This window comes from Rhizoctonia solani, chromosome 14 (genome assembly GCF_016906535.1).
Source record: "Rhizoctonia solani chromosome 14, complete sequence".
Classification (NCBI taxonomy): Eukaryota; Fungi; Basidiomycota; class Agaricomycetes; order Cantharellales; family Ceratobasidiaceae; genus Rhizoctonia; species Rhizoctonia solani.
In genome coordinates this window covers 922,122-940,311 of record NC_057383.1, presented here as the reverse complement: position 1 = coordinate 940,311, position 18,190 = coordinate 922,122, and the positions used below count along the sequence as shown (strand labels likewise).

Sequence of the window (18,190 nt, the reverse complement as noted above, 5' to 3'; positions counted from 1 at the left end):
AGCCTTAGTTAGTTAGTCAGATTACATAAGCTTGTAGTAGTACGGCCCCAAGCGCCCGCCTTCACTAGTGTGTACCCACATTACAGTGGTGTACGACAAATATGAGTTTTTCGCAGTCTCATATGACAATGCCTGGTTTGGGCGCGATGGGAGAAACTAGTCTGACTTCCCCCCAAATCCAATCGGGGTGGTCTGCCCCTTCTTCACGTACTCATACTCCTGCACCTGCGGCTGTGCCGCCTCATGTATATTCTCCCATGTCTTTTGATCAAATGTCGGATCGTGAACTTCTTGATATGGTCGCACAAAATATGATTGTATTAAAAAAGGAATTTTCGCAACTACAAGGAGCCTATGAGGCACAAGGGGACCAATTAGCTCTATTAAGGGCTGAATTAGAAGAACATCGCGAGCAATCGCGTAATCAACATATATTTTATTCCAACCAAATCCAAGGAGCAGCTGCTTCTATACAAGTGGTGCAAGACCATCTTATTCATCTTTCCCCTTCTTGTTCCACAGCTCCTCCTCCACCACCTCCACCTGCTGGCACCAGTACAGCCACAAATATCCCTCCTGCTCCCATAACGTCTTCCTCCGATCTAAAATTTGCCAAGCCAAACAAGTTCAGTGGCAAAAAAGAAGATGCTCTAAATTTCATCATCGCTTGTCAGGCTTACATAAGGGCCAAAGGAGCAAACCGTTCCCACAAAGAAAAAATTTTGTGGGTTACATCATACTTCGAGGGTGCAGCTGAAGACTGGGTCCGTCCATATAAGGAAAGGAAGGTGTTCAGGGGAGAAGTAGTCCCCTTATTGGAGGATATCGATGTCTTCTGGGCCGAATTTACTAAGCATTACGTAGACACAAACCGTGATGAAAAGTACCAACAAAAATGGAATAATTTGCGGCAGAAAGCTTCGGTTCAGGAATATACTAGGGAATTCCAGCAGTACTCGGTTTCTCTTGGTTACAGTGATGAGACCTTGCGCAATAAGTACTATGATGGCCTGAAAAATGAAATCAAGGACATCATGCTATCTACTATGTTCCAATGGCGTCGCGCCACAGCCCAACAGGTCTATGACAAGGCAGAGGAAATTGCCAATCACATTGAATCCACTCGCCTATCCAACCCCTCAGTTTCCACTACTCGTATCACGTCAACTGCCGTCCCCACTTCCACCTCTAATCCCACTCCCACTCGTACTCGTCTGAATGTAGGGGATAATGTTTATATGATCGACCCAACTACTCGCCGCGCCAAGAAAGGCGCCATCACTTCCATTGTTCGCACAACTTCTGGCAATATGCCCAATGTCAGGTGGAATGGGGAAACCAAAGACACGATGATCCCATTCCCCTCCCTCAAAAAGGACAAACGCCCCGCTGCGGCTGCATCTGTTAAACCAATCATCGCTCCTATTCCTATTCCTGCCGCAAACACAAAGGGTCTGGGCCCCATGGATCTTGATGGAAGGGGCTTTTCAAACCTCACCTGCCATATATGCGGTGGCAAGGGACATTTTGCGCGCAGCTGCCCTTCTAAGCCCATGTCTGGACATGTGGCTAATATTGAATGGTCTTGGGAAAGGCCTAAAGAAGAAAGTCGTATTGAAGTAGTTTCTGATGAGGAAGAGTTGGGAAAAGGAAAAGCCAAGGCCGACTAAGGAGTAAGGCACTTGGCTGTATGCTTGCGGATTTGCATTATGAGAACAATGATTTTGAAATACTGTCCTTATGTAATACATCTCAAATATACGCATCATTCTCTGCAAATCCGTGTGAGACTCCTACATCCCAAAAATCAAGTTTTTTGGCTAAACCTTTTCAAGGAAAAGCCATGATCAACTCTGGAGCAACTTCGTGCTTCATCCACCCTCTTTTAGTAGAAACCTATCGACTACCAACTTATATACATCCAATTCCCAAGAAATTACGTGTCATCGATGGCCGAGAGATTGATTCCGGCCAAATCACCCATTTCACTCGTTTTAAATGTACCATTGGCAATCATACCGAAGAGCTGGAGTGTCATATTTCAAACATTGGAAATCATCAGTTAGTTTTAGGAATGTCGTGGCTAAAAAAACACAATCCCCAAATTTCATGGGAAAAACACACGCTTGTTTTTAATTCATCATATTGTTCCAACAACTGCTTATCAATCCCTACCGTCTTGGAACTTAAAGCGGTGGAAGAAATCCCCATCCCTTACCAAGAATTTTCCAAGGTTTTTTCCAAGGAAGAATCATCCAAATTGCCACCTCACCGCCCTTACAATATTGCTATTGAATTGCTCCCTGACGCAAAACCCCGGCATGGCCCCATATATAGTCTAGGACCAAGGGAAGATGCGGAACTGAAGGGAACTATAGAGAAACAACTTAAGGCTGGCCTGATTCGTCCCTCCAAATCTCCTATGGCTTCCCCAATTCTATTTGTCAAGAAGAAGAATGGAAAGCTACGCATGTGTGTGGATTATCGACGCCTAAATAGCATGACTAAGAAGAATGTATACCCTCTACCGTTGCCACAAAACTTGATTGAGAAGCTACAAGGTGCAAAGATTTTTAGTAAATTCAATCTCAAGTCCGGATATAACTTAGTCCGAATTAAGGAAGGCGATGAATGGAAAACAGCCTTCAAGACAAAATACGGACTATTTGAGTACTTGGTTATGCCCTTTGGGTTAACAAATGCGCCGGCGGCTTTTCAAGATATGATGAACGAAATATTCAGGGACCTTCTAGATGTTTATGTCATCATATACCTGGACGATATCCTAGTCTTCTCTTTGAACGAAAAAGATCATGAAATTCATGTGCGCGAAGTGCTAAAGAGGCTACAGGACAACGACCTCTTTTGTAATATTGAAAAATGCCACTTCCATGTCAAAAAGATTGACTATCTAGGATTCATTATCTCGGAGTTTGGTATAGAAGTTGACCAATCTAAAGTCACGGATGCCATGAATTGGTCAACACCTAAGAATGTCAAAAACATCCAAGAATTCTTAGGATTTGTGAACTTTTATAGACAATTTATCCCCGATTTTGGTAACTTGGCACGACCCCTATACAATTTGCTCAAAAAGGACAGCCCATGGAAATGGGAATTGGCGGAACAACAATCCTTTGATAGTTTAAAGAAATGCCTCACTTCAGCGCCATTACTCCTACAGCCGGATACAACAAAACAGTTCTACATAGAATGCAATGCATCGGACTATGCCACTGGAGCTATATTATCCCAACGCAACCCTGAAGGGAAACTAGCTCCAGTAGCCTATCTATCTAAGTCACTGTCCCCTGCTGAAAAGAATTATGACATTTTTGACAAGGAACTATTGGCAGTCATTAGGGCATTTAAAGAATGGCGCCATTTACTGGAAGGATCAGAGTTACCAGTCCAAGTTCTAACAGATCATAAGAATTTGGAGTATTTCTCTACGTCACAATCCCTGAATAAACGTCAAATTCGATGGGCAAATTTCTTAGTAGACTACAATTTTCAGATTATCTACAGGCCTGGGGCACAGAATAAAAAGGCGGATATCCTTTCTTGACGCTATGATTTAGTACCCCTTGAAGGGGGGGTAGAGAACCAGGTTCTCCTGAAACCGGAACTTTTTATTGCATCTATTACTCCGGATCAAGAGATCAATGACCTAATCGGCAAAGCTATCTACAAGGATGACCGTCTGAAAGAAATCCTGCACAAACTCCAGAACAAGGAAAAGATCTTGGATTGGGAATTAAAAGAAGGGTTACTATGGTATCAGAGAAAAATCTTTGTACCTAAAGACAATACCATTAGGAACCTTATTTTAGAATCTAGGCATGACGCCTTGGCGGCGGGACACCCAGGACAAGCCAGAACATTAGAACTTATTTCCAGGAGCTACTACTGGCCATCGCTGAAAAAGTTTGTCAATTCTTATGTCAGCCACTGCGAAACCTGTATCAGGTCCAAACCAACAAATCAAGTACCTGTAGGACTGCTAAAGCCACTGCAAATTCCTGAACGTCCTTGGGAAGACATAGCTTACGACATGATTGTGGGACTACCGGTCTCAGAAGGCTTTGATGCCATCCTTACTGTCATTGACCGATTTTCAAAAATGGTTCACTTTATTCCTACCCAATCCACGGCGTCGGCCATTGACATTGCCAACTTATTCATTACATACATCTGGAAATTACATGGCCTTCCCAGGAGTACAGTTTCAGATAGAGGTCCTACATTTAATGCCAAGTTTATTTGTCATCTATATAAAAGGCTAGACATTAAACCTACATATTCTACAGCCTATCATCCTCAAACAGATGGTCAAACAGAACGAATACAACGAGAGGCTGAGATCTTTATTCGAATGTTTGGGAATCATTGTCAATCAGACTGGGTGTCATTACTACCCCTGGCCGAATTTGCTCTGAATAACCTGAAACAATCTTCCACGGGTAAATCTCCATTCCAGATTTGTTATGGCATGAATCCTCGATTCTCTGTGGGACAAAAGTCAGATGAATCCATCCCTAATGCAGATGAACATGCGGAATTCTTAGAAAAGGGCTATGATGAAGTCAAGGCAGCGTTATTGATATCCCAAGAAAGGATGAAACACTTCTATGATCAACGCCACAGGGAAGAAGAAGGAATTCAAGTAGGGGACAAAGCCTGGCTAAGTCATCAAAATATATCCACCGATAGACCATCCATCAAGCTTAGCCACAAAAAGCTAGGTCCCTATTTGGTAATTGAAAAAATTGGATCGCACGCGTATAAATTACAATTACCCCATACCATGCGCATACATCCAGTATTTCACATAAACCTTTTAACAAAATTCCGCCCCAACCCTCATGGACGCAATCCTCCTCAACCTGCACCTATTATTACAGAAGAAGGTGAAGAGGAATACGAAGTGGAAAGAATCTTGGATAGCAAATGGAAGGGACGCGGAAAAACAAGAAAGTTATGGTACCTAGTCAAATGGAAAGGTTATGACGAAGGAAGTAACTCATGGGAACCAGTAGACAATGTGGGAAATGCCCAAGAAGCCTTAGAGGAATTTTATAAAGAACACCCCAATGCAGTTGGAGCTTGAAGAGGGGGTAATGTCATGACCTTCATTGGCATGACACTTTTTTCTACTATTTTCTACCCTTTTTCTGAGACAGTTTCCTTTTTTGGTATATATTTATGACTCATCAAGATCACGTGACATATTTGATATATGATGTGAAATTGTAAATGACTCACTATTTAGTACTGTTGTTTTTGATGTGGCTTCCCCCATGTATTTAAACCAGGTCAAGTTGCTGCTAAACTGTTGTACGCCAACTGTAAGGTTGGGTACTTGCTAGTGGGCGGGCGCTTACGGCCGTACTACTACTGACAAAGGTAATCTAACTAACTAACTAGGCTATACTGATACCGCTTAAGGCGGCCTTCTACTTCTATACTACAATGGTGGGGCCTTAGGCCTGGGAGGTGTGGTGAGTGAGGTAGAGGGATTGCTACCAATGACTAAAGGGGGCCGGCTACTTAGCTGGCTGGGTGACCTCCTCAATGAGTATGAGACAAGGTAAAATCGACTTGGGGTCTCCAAGTGATTTCCCTGCTGTATATATAGACAAAGGCGCACTATCTACATGGTCTGTGCGCGTGAGAAAAGAAGTACATGGTGGGAAAAGGAAGCGTGCTGCGGGCTGCGCAGAAGCGTGGATTTCTCCTAAGCGCCCTTGGCACGGCATCTCGGCGCGGCATCTCGGCATAATAAGCGCCGAGATCACGTGATCGAAAAACAAAAGATATAGAGTCCGTAAAAAATACTAAAAATAATAGAAAAAACAGGCGATTCTAATGGTATAATCAAGGGGTTTGTAACATAAACAGCAAGACTTGACCTCTTCGTCAATTCATCCTAAGCTTACCCTTACCTATTGCCCAGGCCCCTAGTTGGCCATCAGTGCACTTTACTACAAACCCTTAACCCAGGCCTTGTTGCCCTCTACCCATACCATACCCCTTGGGCCCTCGTCGCCCCTCTTTGCCTCATAGTCCATTGGTGATAGGGCCACGGACTTTAAGCCTACTTGTATCATAGGTCCGAGCTTAGTCATGACACCTGGTTTAAATACATGAGACAAGCCACATCAAAAACAACAGTACTAAACAGTGAGTCATTACAATTTCACATCATATATCAAATACGTCACGTGATCTTGATGAGTCATAAATATATACCAAAAAAGGAAAGTATCTTGGAAAAAAGATAGAAAATAGTAGAAAATTATGTCATGCCAATGAAGGTCATGACAGATACCACTGTACTGGGTACTTACAATAAATAGGGCATAACTCTGCCAAATGTTGTCCGTTTTGGGAGTTTGACCCAGCGCTCTGGAGCGCACAAACAGGCGCACCTAAGCGTAAGCAATTTGGCAGTGTGAGATGCCTGGGTGATGGAGAAAATGCGCATTTAGTGCATTGGTGCTTAAGCGCTGATTAAGTGCTGGAGCACTTGCCTATGCTACAGGGGGGACCCTGAATATTTCTGTGTGTAGCCACAAGATAGAATCTTGAATAATAAATACTACAAACAGGAGAAATATTACTTGTTACTGCTTATCTACTCAGCTGAATTTATATATATTTAAATGAGTGAGAAAACAGCATATATGCTAAATATGTTGCATATTAAGGGTATTCCTGAGGTTTGTAGGTTTTGTAAAGGTTGCAATTGGATAGAGGGACCTTGAAAATCTTAGTTTGCATCTCTATCTCATTTCATTTACTATAGTATTACTAGTGTAATTAATAAAATAAGTACAGATCATTGAAGAAATGACATATCCATAACATATGTTGGCAAGGGGGCCTGAGGCCTGGGAGGTGTGGTGAGTGAATATAAGGGGTTAACTGTGTGACTACTGATATCCAGCTACTTAGCTAGATCTTCTGAGACCTGTCTTATGTCACGACTCAGCTCGGACCTATGGTTCAAGAGGGCTTAAAGTCCGTGGCACTATCACCAATGGACTATGAGACAGGTAGAGGGGCAACTAGGGCCCAGGGGTTATGATATATGGGTAGAGGGCAACAACGGCCTGGTTAATGATTTAGGTAATGAGCACTAATGACCAACAAGGGGCCTGGGCTAAGGGTGTGTATAAGAGCTAAGGTGAATTGACAAAGAGGTCAAGTCTTGCTGTTCTAGCAGCGACTTGACCTAGCTTATATACAAGAGAGGAGCCACATCAAAAACAACATTACCAAACAGTGAGTCAATTACAATTTCACATCATATATCAAATATGTCACGTGATCTTGATGAGTCATAAATATATACCAAGAAAGGAAACTGTCCCAGAAAAAAGGTAGAAAATAGTAGAAAATTATGTCATGCCGATTAAGGTCATGACATTACCCCCTCTTCAAGCTCCAACTGCGTCAGGGTGTTCCTTGTGAAATTCTTCTAAAGCTTCTTGTGCATTTCCCACATTGTCTATTGGTTCCCATGAATTACTTCCTTCGTCATATCCTTTCCATTTGACCAGGTACCATAACTTCTTTGTTTTCCCTTGTCCTTTCCACTTGCTATCCAGGATTTTTTCTACTTTGTATTCCTCTTCACCTTCTTCTGTGATGATTGGTGCAGGTTGAAGAGGATCACGTCCGTGGGGGTCGGGGCGGAATTTTGTCAGGAGATTGATATGAAAGACTGGATGTATGCGCATAGTGTGGGGTAGTTGTAACTTATACGCATGTGAACCAATTTTTTCAATTACCAAGTAGGGGCCTAACTTTTTGTGGCTCAACTTGATAGATGGTCTATCAGTGGATATATTTTGATGACTTAGCCAAGCTTTGTCCCCTACTTGAATCCCTTCTTCCTCCTTGTGACGTTGATCATAGAAGTGTTTCATCCTTTCTTGGGACATTGATAACGCTGCCTTGACTTCATCATAGCCCTTTTCCAAGAATTCCGCATGTTCATCTGCGTTTGGGACTGATTCGTCTGACTTTTGTCCCACTGTAAATCTTGGGTTATAGCCATAACATATTTGGAATGGGGATTTCCCTGTGGAAGTTTGTTTTAAATTGTTTAAGGCAAATTCGGCCAATGGCAATAGTGACACCCAGTCTGATTGACAATGATTACCAAACATACGTATGAAGATTTCAGCTTCCCTTTGGATGCGTTCTGTCTGTCCGTCTGTTTGTGGATGATATGCCGTGGAATATGTTGGCTTAATGTCCAGCCTTTTATACAAATGACGAATGAATTTGGCGTTAAATGTGGGACCCCTGTCTGAAACTGTGCTCCTGGGTAAACCATGTAGTTTCCATACATACGTGATGAATAAATTGGCAACGTCGATGGCGGATGCTGTGGATTGGGTGGGGATAAAGTGTACCATTTTTGAAAATCGATCAATGACGGTAAGGATAGCATCAAAGCCTTCTGAAACTGGTAGTCCTACAATCATGTTGTATGCTATATCTTCCCAGGGCCGTTCAGGGATTTGTAATGGTTTTAATAGGCCTGTGGGAACTTGATTTGTAGGTTTGGACCGGATGCATGTCTCGCAATGACTGACGTAAGAGTTCACAAATTTCTTCAGGGATGGCCAGTAATAATTTCTGGAGATAAGTTCCAATGTTCTGGCTTGTCCTGGATGACCTGTGGCTAATGCGTCGTGCCTGGATTCCAAAATGAGATTTCTGATGGTTTCATCCTTTGGTACAAATATTTTCCCTTGATACCACAGTAAGCCCTCTTTCAATTCCCAATCTATGACTTTTTCTTTGTTCTGGAGTTTCTGCAGAATTTCCCTAAGGCGGTTATCCTCATAGATTGCCTTGCCAATTAGATCATTGATTTCTTGATCCGGAGTAATGGATGAAATGAAAAGTTCCGGTTTTAAGAGAACTTGGTTCTCTACCCCCCCTTCAAGGGGTATCAAATCGTAGCGTCTTGAGAGGATGTCTGCCTTCTTGTTCTGTGCTCCAGGCCTGTAGATAATCTGAAAATTGTAGTCTACTAAGAAATTTGCCCATCGAATTTGACGTTTGTTCAGGGATTGTGACGTAGAGAAATACTCCAAATTCTTATGATCTGTTAGAACTTGGACTGGTAACTCTGATCCTTCCAGTAAATGACGCCATTCTTTAAATGCCCTAATGACCGCCAACAATTCCTTGTCAAAGATATTGTAATTTTTTTTGGCAGGGGATAAGGATTTGGACAGATAGGCTACTGGAGCCAATTTCCCTTCAGAGTTGCGTTGGGATAGTATTGCTCCAGTGGCATAATCCAATGCGTCACATTCCACATAAAATTGTCTTGTGGTGTCAGGTTGTAAAAGCAAGGGCGCTGAAGTAAGACATTTTTTAAGGCCGTCAAAAGATTGCTGTTCTGCTGATTCCCATCTCCAACTACTATCTTTCTTGAGCAAATTGTACAGTGGTCGTGCCATATTTCCAAAATTAGGGATAAACCGTCTATAGAAGTTCACAAATCCTAAGAATTCTTGGATGTTTTTGACATTCTTAGGTGTTGACCAATTCAGGGCGTCTGTGACTTTTGATTGATCAACTTCTATACCAAATTCAGATATGATAAACCCTAGATAATCGATTTTCTTGACGTGGAAATGGCATTTCTCAATATTGCAGAAAAGGTCATTATCCTGTAGCCTTTTAAGTACCTCTCGCACATGGGCTTCATGATCTTTTTCATTCAGAGAGAAGACTAGAATATCGTCCAAGTAGATGATGACATAAACGTCCAAGAGATCTCTGAATATTTCGTTCATCATGTCCTGAAAGGCTGCCGGCGCATTTGTCAATCCAAAAGGCATAACCAAGTATTCAAATAATCCGTATTTAGTTTTGAAAGCGGTTTTCCATTCATTGCCTTCTTTGATTCGGACTAAGTTGTAGCCTGCCCTAAGATCAAATTTACTAAAGATCTTAGCACCTTGTAGTTTCTCAATAAGGTTTTGTGGCAAGGGCAGGGGATAAGCGTTCTTCTTGGTCATGCTATTCAATCGTCGATAGTCTACGCACATGCGTAATTTCCCGTTCTTCTTTTTGACAAATAATATTGGGGAAGCCATGGGGGATTTAGATGGACAAATCAACCCCGCTTTTAGTTGCTTTTCGATGGTTTCCCTAAGTTCTGTATCTTCCCTGGGACCTAGACTATATATGGGGCCATGTTGAGGTTTTGCATCAGGGAGTAATTCAATAGCAATATTGTAAGGGCGATGAGGCGGCAATTTAGACGATTCTTCCTCAGAAAAAACTTTAGAAAATTCTTGGTAAGGTAACGGGATTTCCTCTACTGCTTTAAGTTCTAGAACCGCAGGTATGGCTAGACAGTTGTTGGAACAATACAAGGAATTAAAAATGAGTGTATGTTTTTCCCACGAAATTTGGGGATTGTGTTTTTTCAACCATGACATTCCTAAAACTAATTGGTGATTGCCAATATTGGAAATATGGCATTCTAGTTCTTTGGTGTGATTGCCAATGGTACATTTAAACCAAGTAAAATGAGTGATTTGACCAGAATCAATTTCTCGGCCATCAATAACGCGTAGTTTCTTGGGGATTGGATGTATATAGGTTGGGAGTCGATAGGTTTCTACTAAAAGAGGGTGGATGAAACAAGAAGTTGCTCCAGAATCAATCATGGCTTTTCCTTGAAAAGGTTTAGCCAAAAAACTCGATTTTTGGGATTTAGGAGTTTCACACGGATTTGCAGAGAATGACGCATATATTTGAGATGTATTACATAAGGACAATATTTCAAAATCATTGTTCTCATAATGCAAATCCGCGAGCATACAGCCAAGTGCCTTACTCCTTAGTTGGCCTTGGCTTTTCCTTTTCCCGACTCTTCATCCTCAGAAACTACTTCAATTCGACTTTCTTCTTTGGGCCTTTCCCAAGACCATTCAACGTTAGCCACATGTCCAGACATGGGCTTAGAGGGGCAGCTGCGCGCAAAATGTCCTTTGCCACCACATATATGGCAGGTGAGGTTTGCAAAACCCCTTCCGTCAAGATCCATGGGACCTGGGCCCTTTGTGTTCGTGGCAGGGATAGGAATAGGGGCAATGATTGGTTTAACAGGCGCAGCCGCAGCAGGGCGTTTGTCTTTTTTAAGGGAGGGAAATGGTATCATGGTATCCTTGGTCTCCCCATTCCACCTAACATTGGGCATATTGCCAGAGGTTGTACGTACAATTGAGGTAATGGCGCCTTTCTTGGCGCGGCGAGTAGTAGGATCAATCATGTAGACGTTGTCCCCAATGTTAAGGCAAGTGCGAGTGGAAGTGGGGTTGGAGGTGGAAGTGGGAACAGCAGTGGGAGTGGCACAAACAGTGGAGGCAGAGGGGTTGGATAGACGCGTGGATTCAATGTGATTTGCGATCTCCTCTGCCTTGTCATAGACCTGTTGAGCCGTGGCGCGACGCCATTGGAACATAGTAGATAGCATGATGTCTTTGATCTCATTTTTCAGGCCATCGTAGTACTTATCGCACAAGGTTTCATCACTGTAACCAAGAGAAACCAAATACTGTTGGAATTCACGAGTATATTCCTGAACAGAAGCTTTCTGCCGCAAATTGTTCCATTTTTGACAATACTTTTCATCACGGTTTGTGTCCACGTAATGCTTAGTAAACTCGGCCCAGAACACATCAATATCTTCCAAAAGTGGGACCGCCTCTCCCCTAAACACCTTCCTTTCTTTATATGGGCGTACCCAATCTTCTGCTGCCCCTTCAAAGTATGATGTTACCCACAATATTTTTTCTTCGTGGGATCTATTGGCTCCTTTTGCCCTTATGTAAGCCTGACAAGCAATAATAAAATTAAGGGCGTCTTCCTTCTTGCCATTGAACTTGTTAGGTTTGGCAAACTTTAAGTCAGAATTGGAAGACGTGGGAGCAGGTGGAGGATTGGTGGAGGTGGCAGTGCCAGAAGGTGGAGGAGGTGGGGGTGGAGCTGTGGGACGATTGGCGGTCATGTGAATCAACTGATCTTGTACAGCCTGGATAGACGCGGCGGCTCCTTGGATTTGATTGGAGTAAAAAATGTGTTGGTTTCGTGACTGATCACGGTGTTCCTCCAGTTCTGCTCTTAATAAGGCTAATTGATCTCCTTGGGCTTCATAAGCCCCTTGCAACTGCAAGAATTCTTTTTTCAAGATAATCATATTTTGTGCTACCATATCAAGGAGTTCACGATCTGACATCTGATCAAAAGACATGGGAGAGTATACATGAGGCGGCACAGCCGCGGGAGCAGGAGTGTGGGTTCGAGAAGATGGAGCAGACCATCCTGATTGTATTTGGGGGGAGATTAGACTAGTCCCTCCCATCGCGCCCAAGCCAGGCGTTGTTGTGCAATACTGCGAAAAACTCGTAATCCCAGTAGTAGTGGATGCGTCCCCTTCCATCTTGGGTGGCGTCTTGAATTGATGTATGAAGGTTGTCAAGCTCAATTTCCTTTTCTACTAGTAGCCTGTCTTTTTCCTCAATCCGCCTTTCTTGCTCTTCGATGGTTAGAGCAAGATCGCGATTATGGGCTTTGAGGTTTGCAATTAGATTCCTATGTTCTTGCGCCTCAGTTTCGTATATAGTGTTAAGGCGCTCGGCAAAGGATTGATGACTTTTTATAATTGCAATGTTCTGGACAAGACCTGGCTCCTCGATTCGGGCAATATGTTCTTCGAGGTTTTCAATTTGCCCTGATAGGATGTGATTGATATCAAGGAGGGTTTTTTCAAGATAAAGGTATTGAGTGACAATGGAGTAAGGCCAAAAAATGGCAAAAAGAACAAGATCTAAAAAATCAAACACTAGAATGTGTTCCCAATATAAATCGGTACTCGATCAGATAGATAAAACGGTTTTATAGCGCTAAAATACTAACTGTTTGCTTTCCTACTAGCGTTAGACTATCCTTATATTGATATCAACAGCTGTGTACGAGCGTGATTAACAATCAGGTTTTTAGTAAGCAGAAGGTTGGCTGACTAACAGCGTATGGCTAAAGGTGCGGACACCCCGGTATGCGGACGATTGCTAGCAAGGGGCTATCCTGCAGCTTTACTGGCACTCGTATTCCTGTCTTTGACTATTACACAGGGGCTACGATGTGATGCCTTTTCAAGCGTTGGTGCTTATCCAAGCGTAGGTCTTGTTTGTTGACAAGAGTACGAGTAGAAAGACTTGACCTAGTGTCACGACTCAGCTCGGACCTATGGTTCAAGAGGGCTTAAAGTCCGTGGCACTATCACCAATGGACTATGAGACAGGTAGAGGGGCGACTAGGGCCCAGGGGTTATGATATATGGGTAGAGGGCAACAACGGCCTGGTTAATGATTTAGGTAATGAGCACTAATGACCAACAAGGGGCCTGGGCTAAGGGTGTGTATAAGAGCTAAGGTGAATTGACAAAGAGGTCAAGTCTTGCTGTTCTAGCAGCAACTTGACCTAGCTTATATACAAGAGAGGAGCCACATCAAAAACAACATTACCAAACAGTGAGTCAATTACAATTTCACATCATATATCAAATATGTCACGTGATCTTGATGAGTCATAAATATATACCAAGAAAGGAAACTGTCCCAGAAAAAAGGTAGAAAATAGTAGAAAATTATGTCATGCCAATTAAGGTCATGACATCTTAGATGTGAGACAAGGTAAAATTGACTTGGGGTCTCCAAGCAATTCTCCTGCTGTATATATAGACAAAGTAAAGGTATATACATGGTCTGTGCATGTGAGAATAGAAGAGTCCATATGAAATGAGAAGCATGCTGCAGGCTGCGCAGAAGCATGGGTTTCTCCTAAGCGCCCTTGGCACAGCATCTCAGCACAGCATCTTGGCATAATAAGTGCCAAGATCATGTGATCAAAAAATATAAGATATCAAGATTGGAAAAATAGTAGAAATAACAGAAAAATTGTCCAATTCCAATGGTATAATTCATGAGGGTGTAACAGATTCCAATGCAACACATAGATGGGTATATATACACAGCAGGAGGAGTACAAGAGACACATAGCACATATAGCTCAAGTAGTAGTGCACAACAATAGTCATATGATGGAAACAATAGTCAAGCTACTGAGTGAGTAGTATTGGATACAACAAAATTTGTAAGAGAATTATAGTTATACATTAAATAATTTCCACACATGCAATTGAACCACATATGCTTATCTTGTATGGCTGTGCTACATGGAAACTGCTCCTTATGACATAAGAGTTGCTCAGGGTCAAAAGCCAAGAGTGGTGCATCAAGTGGAAGTCAACAGTATTCCTATTCTAAGTCTGGTTAATTACTGTTCAACAACACCCCAGCAAAGCATGATCTGAGATCCAATCTAAGTCTGGACACATGCTGTCCAAGTGCCGTACCCGCCGCACACCCTTTGTCGAAAAGGGGGTGAAGTCCTGTGAAACACGATTTACCATCGCCACAAGACACATTTGACAAGTTCCATGGGCGCCTGACGAGCGGCGACCTCAATCACTTCAGACCTTGATGCTGTCGATTTCTCAAGAGCACCTGGACACCGGTGGAACTACCGGCCGGCAACCGACTCTATATATTCCACGCCTACGACTGCACTTTATCATACAACCCACATCTCAATTCTCAAAAAAAAAGTACAGAATTTCATAATATGATATACACGCCAAACCGTACCCCAGTTCGTTTCCTACAGCACAAGCAAAAAGAAAAAAAAAAAAGGGAAAAGCAAAACACAACTGAAATAAAAGCGAAGAGAGAACATATGTCATTTATCGGGCATAATGGATGAGAGCAAGAACACTATGGTTGAATGATGGGAGGGAATCATGTCATATAATTAGAAATGTCACAAATGCGAGGAGGCACTATGATTGCGCTGCAACTTGTTGTTGCTGCGCCTTCTGTCGTTCGATACGTTTCTGTACACGAACCAATCGGTCTTTGGTAGATTTGATGACTGTTATATGTGTTGGTTATCGCTTGGGCGCAGCATAGGAATGGGACTTACATCGTCCGATTGTCACTCGGTCTTGATCCTTGTATGGATTGCCTTCTTGCATGATATCATCGTATATCGCATACAGCAACCATAATGCATCTTCGTAATCCCGTTCGCAAGTAGAATAATCTTCAAGCAACTCGCGAGACGCAGCTCCTCGCATCTACCGATCCCATGTCAATGAAAAAAAAAACATAGAATAGGAAAGGGAACGACATACCAAAGTCAGTGCATGATCGTAAATCACACGATCAATCCACATTTGTGGCATGACATGGTCTCGAGGCAGCCAATGCTTCAGGATACTTACTCGTTCAGTCGAACGGTGGAACGCATCCCTAAACCATTTTTGTGCTACATTCCTCGTTAATCCCGAACTACCAAAAACTGAGCGAGTAAAATAAACGTACCCTCATCGAAACCGGCACTGACCTCCGCACCCTCTCTCCCGTCCAAGAACCTCCTCGCAATCACAATTGCACCCGTCGCGAAGCTCATCACGGCCATGTACAACCCAATTGCAGTCACAGCCGCCATCTCAACTTCGACCTCGTGCTTTCGCCTCGTCTCGGCGCCCTTGGCAGTCTCACCGACCGCACGCGCAAATCGAGCTGGGTCAGCGATCGGTTTGCTCGGACGAGCATCGACGAGGGTGTACTTGCTATCCGCCCACGCGGCGATCGTCTCGGCCTTTTGAGCCAAGTCTTCAAGTGTTCCCAGGAGGTGTTCTTCTTCTGGATCAGGTTCGGTGGTAGGTGGGAGAAGGATCTGGCGTCGTTGACCTGCGGGAGAACCCTCCACTGGTCCGGCGCTCGAACCAGAGTGGTGTGAGCTTGCGCTGGTGCCAAACAGTTTCTTGCTTGCGAGGTTGAGTGCACGGGCCAGTGCGCTAGCGGGTGTGGATGCGGGCGAAGGTTGGTGGAGACCGCTTGCACGGGTAGGGGAGGCCGAGGCGGGGACATCGATGGGGGCGATAGTTGCACTTGTCGGAGGGGTGGATTTAGTGGTTCGGATGGTCGGTCGAGCAAGACGTGCGTGGTCGAGTTCTATAAAGTAACCGTGCTTAGTTGGATATAAAACTCAGGAAAAGAATGCTAACGTACCATCAACGACCCGGTTGAATTCCACAGCGTTCGTCTCGTCAACCAGAACATACTCCTTCCTCATATCACCATCATTATCTCCCTCCTCCTCGCCCTCGGGTACGGGTGCAGCCACGGGTGATCGTAGCGATTGATTCGAACCTGTCTTCTTGAGTTTGCCATTAACCGCGGACAGAGGCTTCGGTCGAGGACCAGGAAACTCGATCCTGCCAAAGAAAATGTTAGCCAAGCTACTTGCTATGACAGGTATCACTCACAGTGTTTCCTCCCTCCCAAGCGGTGGTCCATCAATCCTCTCCACCACTTTCGCATCCTCCGGCCTAACGGCCCTCCGAAATTTGAATGTGCTCTGGGGCATAACAGCCTTGACGTCAATCTCCGGACCTCCTCCTGGGCCGGCCTCGATCTCACCCCTGGGCTTTCGGCGTTTGGGCTTCTCTCCACCGTCGCTGGTTGGGCTCGTCGGTCGTTCAACAGGCTCGGTGGGTTTCTCGACTGCTGACTTCGGAGGTGGTTGAGGAGCCCGACGGGATGCTCGAAGCTCAATCTTCAAACTCCCATTTGTGCTTCCTGTCCCTGTTCCTGCCCCTGGCGCACCCATACCCCCGTCAATTGTCGCGTCCTTCATTGCGTCCGCAAGCTCAGACCCAACGTCTCGCTCAGGCTCCATAACGGGTTTGACGACCTCTTCGGCCATGACGAAAAAGTCCTCGAATGATTTGCGCTCGACGGATTTACGCTTTAGTAATGATCGGATGAGCAACTTGACGGCTGGGCTGACGGGTACAAGGTCCCCTCGAGCAATGGCGTCTGCGTTCTTGGGGTCTTCGTCGGGAAAATGGACCCGGCTCCGGGCATGGTCGATTTTCTTCAACAATTCAATATGGTTCTGCGCTCGGAACGGGGGTCGACCGACAGCAGCTTCGTACACGACTGCACCGACGGACCACAGATCAGCCTTGGCGTCGTATTTCTCATATCGCAATATCTCAGGAGCCATGTATAATCTAGGAACCTAAATGAGCTGAAATTCGGCGTATTCGGTAATGTGTACTCACGGACTCCCACATAATGTCTCTGCCATGCTCGCATTGGGCAGTATCCTGGCGAAACCGAAATCGGCGACTTTCAATATTGGTGTTCCAACAGGACCAGGTATCCAACCACCCTTGCCAACACAGGCATATTCATCAACGCTGTCGGCGGGCGATAAGAGCAGGTTCTGGGGTTTGACGTCTCGATGGATAAGGTCCCGTGCTCGGAGGAATTTCATAGCTGAGGACAGCTGACCAATGAAGGAACGAACGACCGAGTCGGAGAGGCCACCGACCTTGGGGTGGGGCAGGAAGGCGGGTGCGGGTGATGTCGGGGTATGAAGAGCAGCAATGCGCCCACGGTGCTTGATATAGGAAGACAAGTCGCCTCCAGAGCAAAACTCCATTATGAGGTATATATTCCTCTGTGCTTTCTGAAATACGAGTGAGCAAAACAAGTACCGAGATATGGGTGATATAGACATACAACGATATCAGTAAGTTCAGTTATATGTTTGTTCTTGAGTGATTTGAGAATGTTTATCTCCGATTCAAGGTTATCGAGCAGCTTGGTGGTGAGGATCGAGCGCGAGATGGTCTTGATTGCCACCGCCCTTCGAGATTCCTGCGCGAAATGAGCCAATATATATATAATTAATATGTGCTTACACCATGATAACCGCGATATACTGTGGCAAAACTGCCCTTTCCTATCTCATTGGTGATAACGTATGGGTGGGCCTCATTGTCATCGGGGGGCCTGGACACGGCGGGGGTCATATTGGCGGTGCCAAGGAGGGTTAGGAGTGTGGTCGTTCAGTTTAGAAGAGGGGAAGTGAAAGCAGATCTCTTCCCGTGCCAGCAGATAAAACACGTTTTGCGCCCAGTTGGTCACCGTACGTGTCCCAGGATGGAAGATGGTGGCTCTGCACTCGCGCCCCGAGTCACTTTCCAACTGACAAATCTCCCTCTACTAAA

At 44.4% G+C, this 18,190-nt stretch overlaps 5 protein-coding genes across 5 annotated transcripts; 2 read left to right on the top strand and 3 right to left on the bottom strand.

Moving 5' to 3' along the window:
* Nucleotides 1-128: 128 nt before the first annotated feature.
* RhiXN_10922 (Retrotransposon gag protein) lies at nucleotides 129-1,670 on the top strand (the record flags this gene model as incomplete). Its single annotated transcript, XM_043330737.1, has 1 exon — nucleotides 129-1,670. The coding sequence occupies one exon, from the start codon at nucleotides 129-131 to the stop codon at nucleotides 1,668-1,670; it is 1,542 nt and encodes a 513-aa protein (XP_043186082.1).
* Nucleotides 1,671-2,074: 404 nt separating this feature from the next.
* Nucleotides 2,075-5,110, top strand: RhiXN_10921 (Retrotransposable element Tf2 protein; the record flags this gene model as incomplete). The annotated part of the gene is made up of 2 exons (XM_043330736.1): nucleotides 2,075-3,473; nucleotides 3,582-5,110. 2 exons carry the CDS (start codon nucleotides 2,075-2,077, stop codon nucleotides 5,108-5,110), a joined length of 2,928 nt encoding a protein of 975 aa, XP_043186081.1.
* A 2,332-nt stretch (nucleotides 5,111-7,442) lies between these two features.
* Nucleotides 7,443-10,478, bottom strand: RhiXN_10920 (Retrotransposable element Tf2 protein; the record flags this gene model as incomplete). The annotated part of the gene is made up of 1 exon (XM_043330735.1): nucleotides 7,443-10,478. One exon carries the CDS (start codon nucleotides 10,476-10,478, stop codon nucleotides 7,443-7,445), a length of 3,036 nt encoding a protein of 1,011 aa, XP_043186080.1.
* A 404-nt stretch (nucleotides 10,479-10,882) lies between these two features.
* On the bottom strand, nucleotides 10,883-12,484 carry RhiXN_10919 (Retrotransposon gag protein; the record flags this gene model as incomplete). Its single annotated transcript, XM_043330734.1, has 1 exon — nucleotides 10,883-12,484. The coding sequence occupies one exon, from the start codon at nucleotides 12,482-12,484 to the stop codon at nucleotides 10,883-10,885; it is 1,602 nt and encodes a 533-aa protein (XP_043186079.1).
* A 2,457-nt stretch (nucleotides 12,485-14,941) lies between these two features.
* RhiXN_10918 (Serine/threonine-protein kinase) lies at nucleotides 14,942-17,992 on the bottom strand (the record flags this gene model as incomplete). The annotated part of the gene is made up of 9 exons (XM_043330733.1): nucleotides 14,942-15,033; nucleotides 15,085-15,238; nucleotides 15,296-15,429; nucleotides 15,486-16,121; nucleotides 16,179-16,384; nucleotides 16,436-17,185; nucleotides 17,237-17,646; nucleotides 17,700-17,837; nucleotides 17,882-17,992. 9 exons carry the CDS (start codon nucleotides 17,990-17,992, stop codon nucleotides 14,942-14,944), a joined length of 2,631 nt encoding a protein of 876 aa, XP_043186078.1.
* Nucleotides 17,993-18,190: the final 198 nt, after the last annotated feature.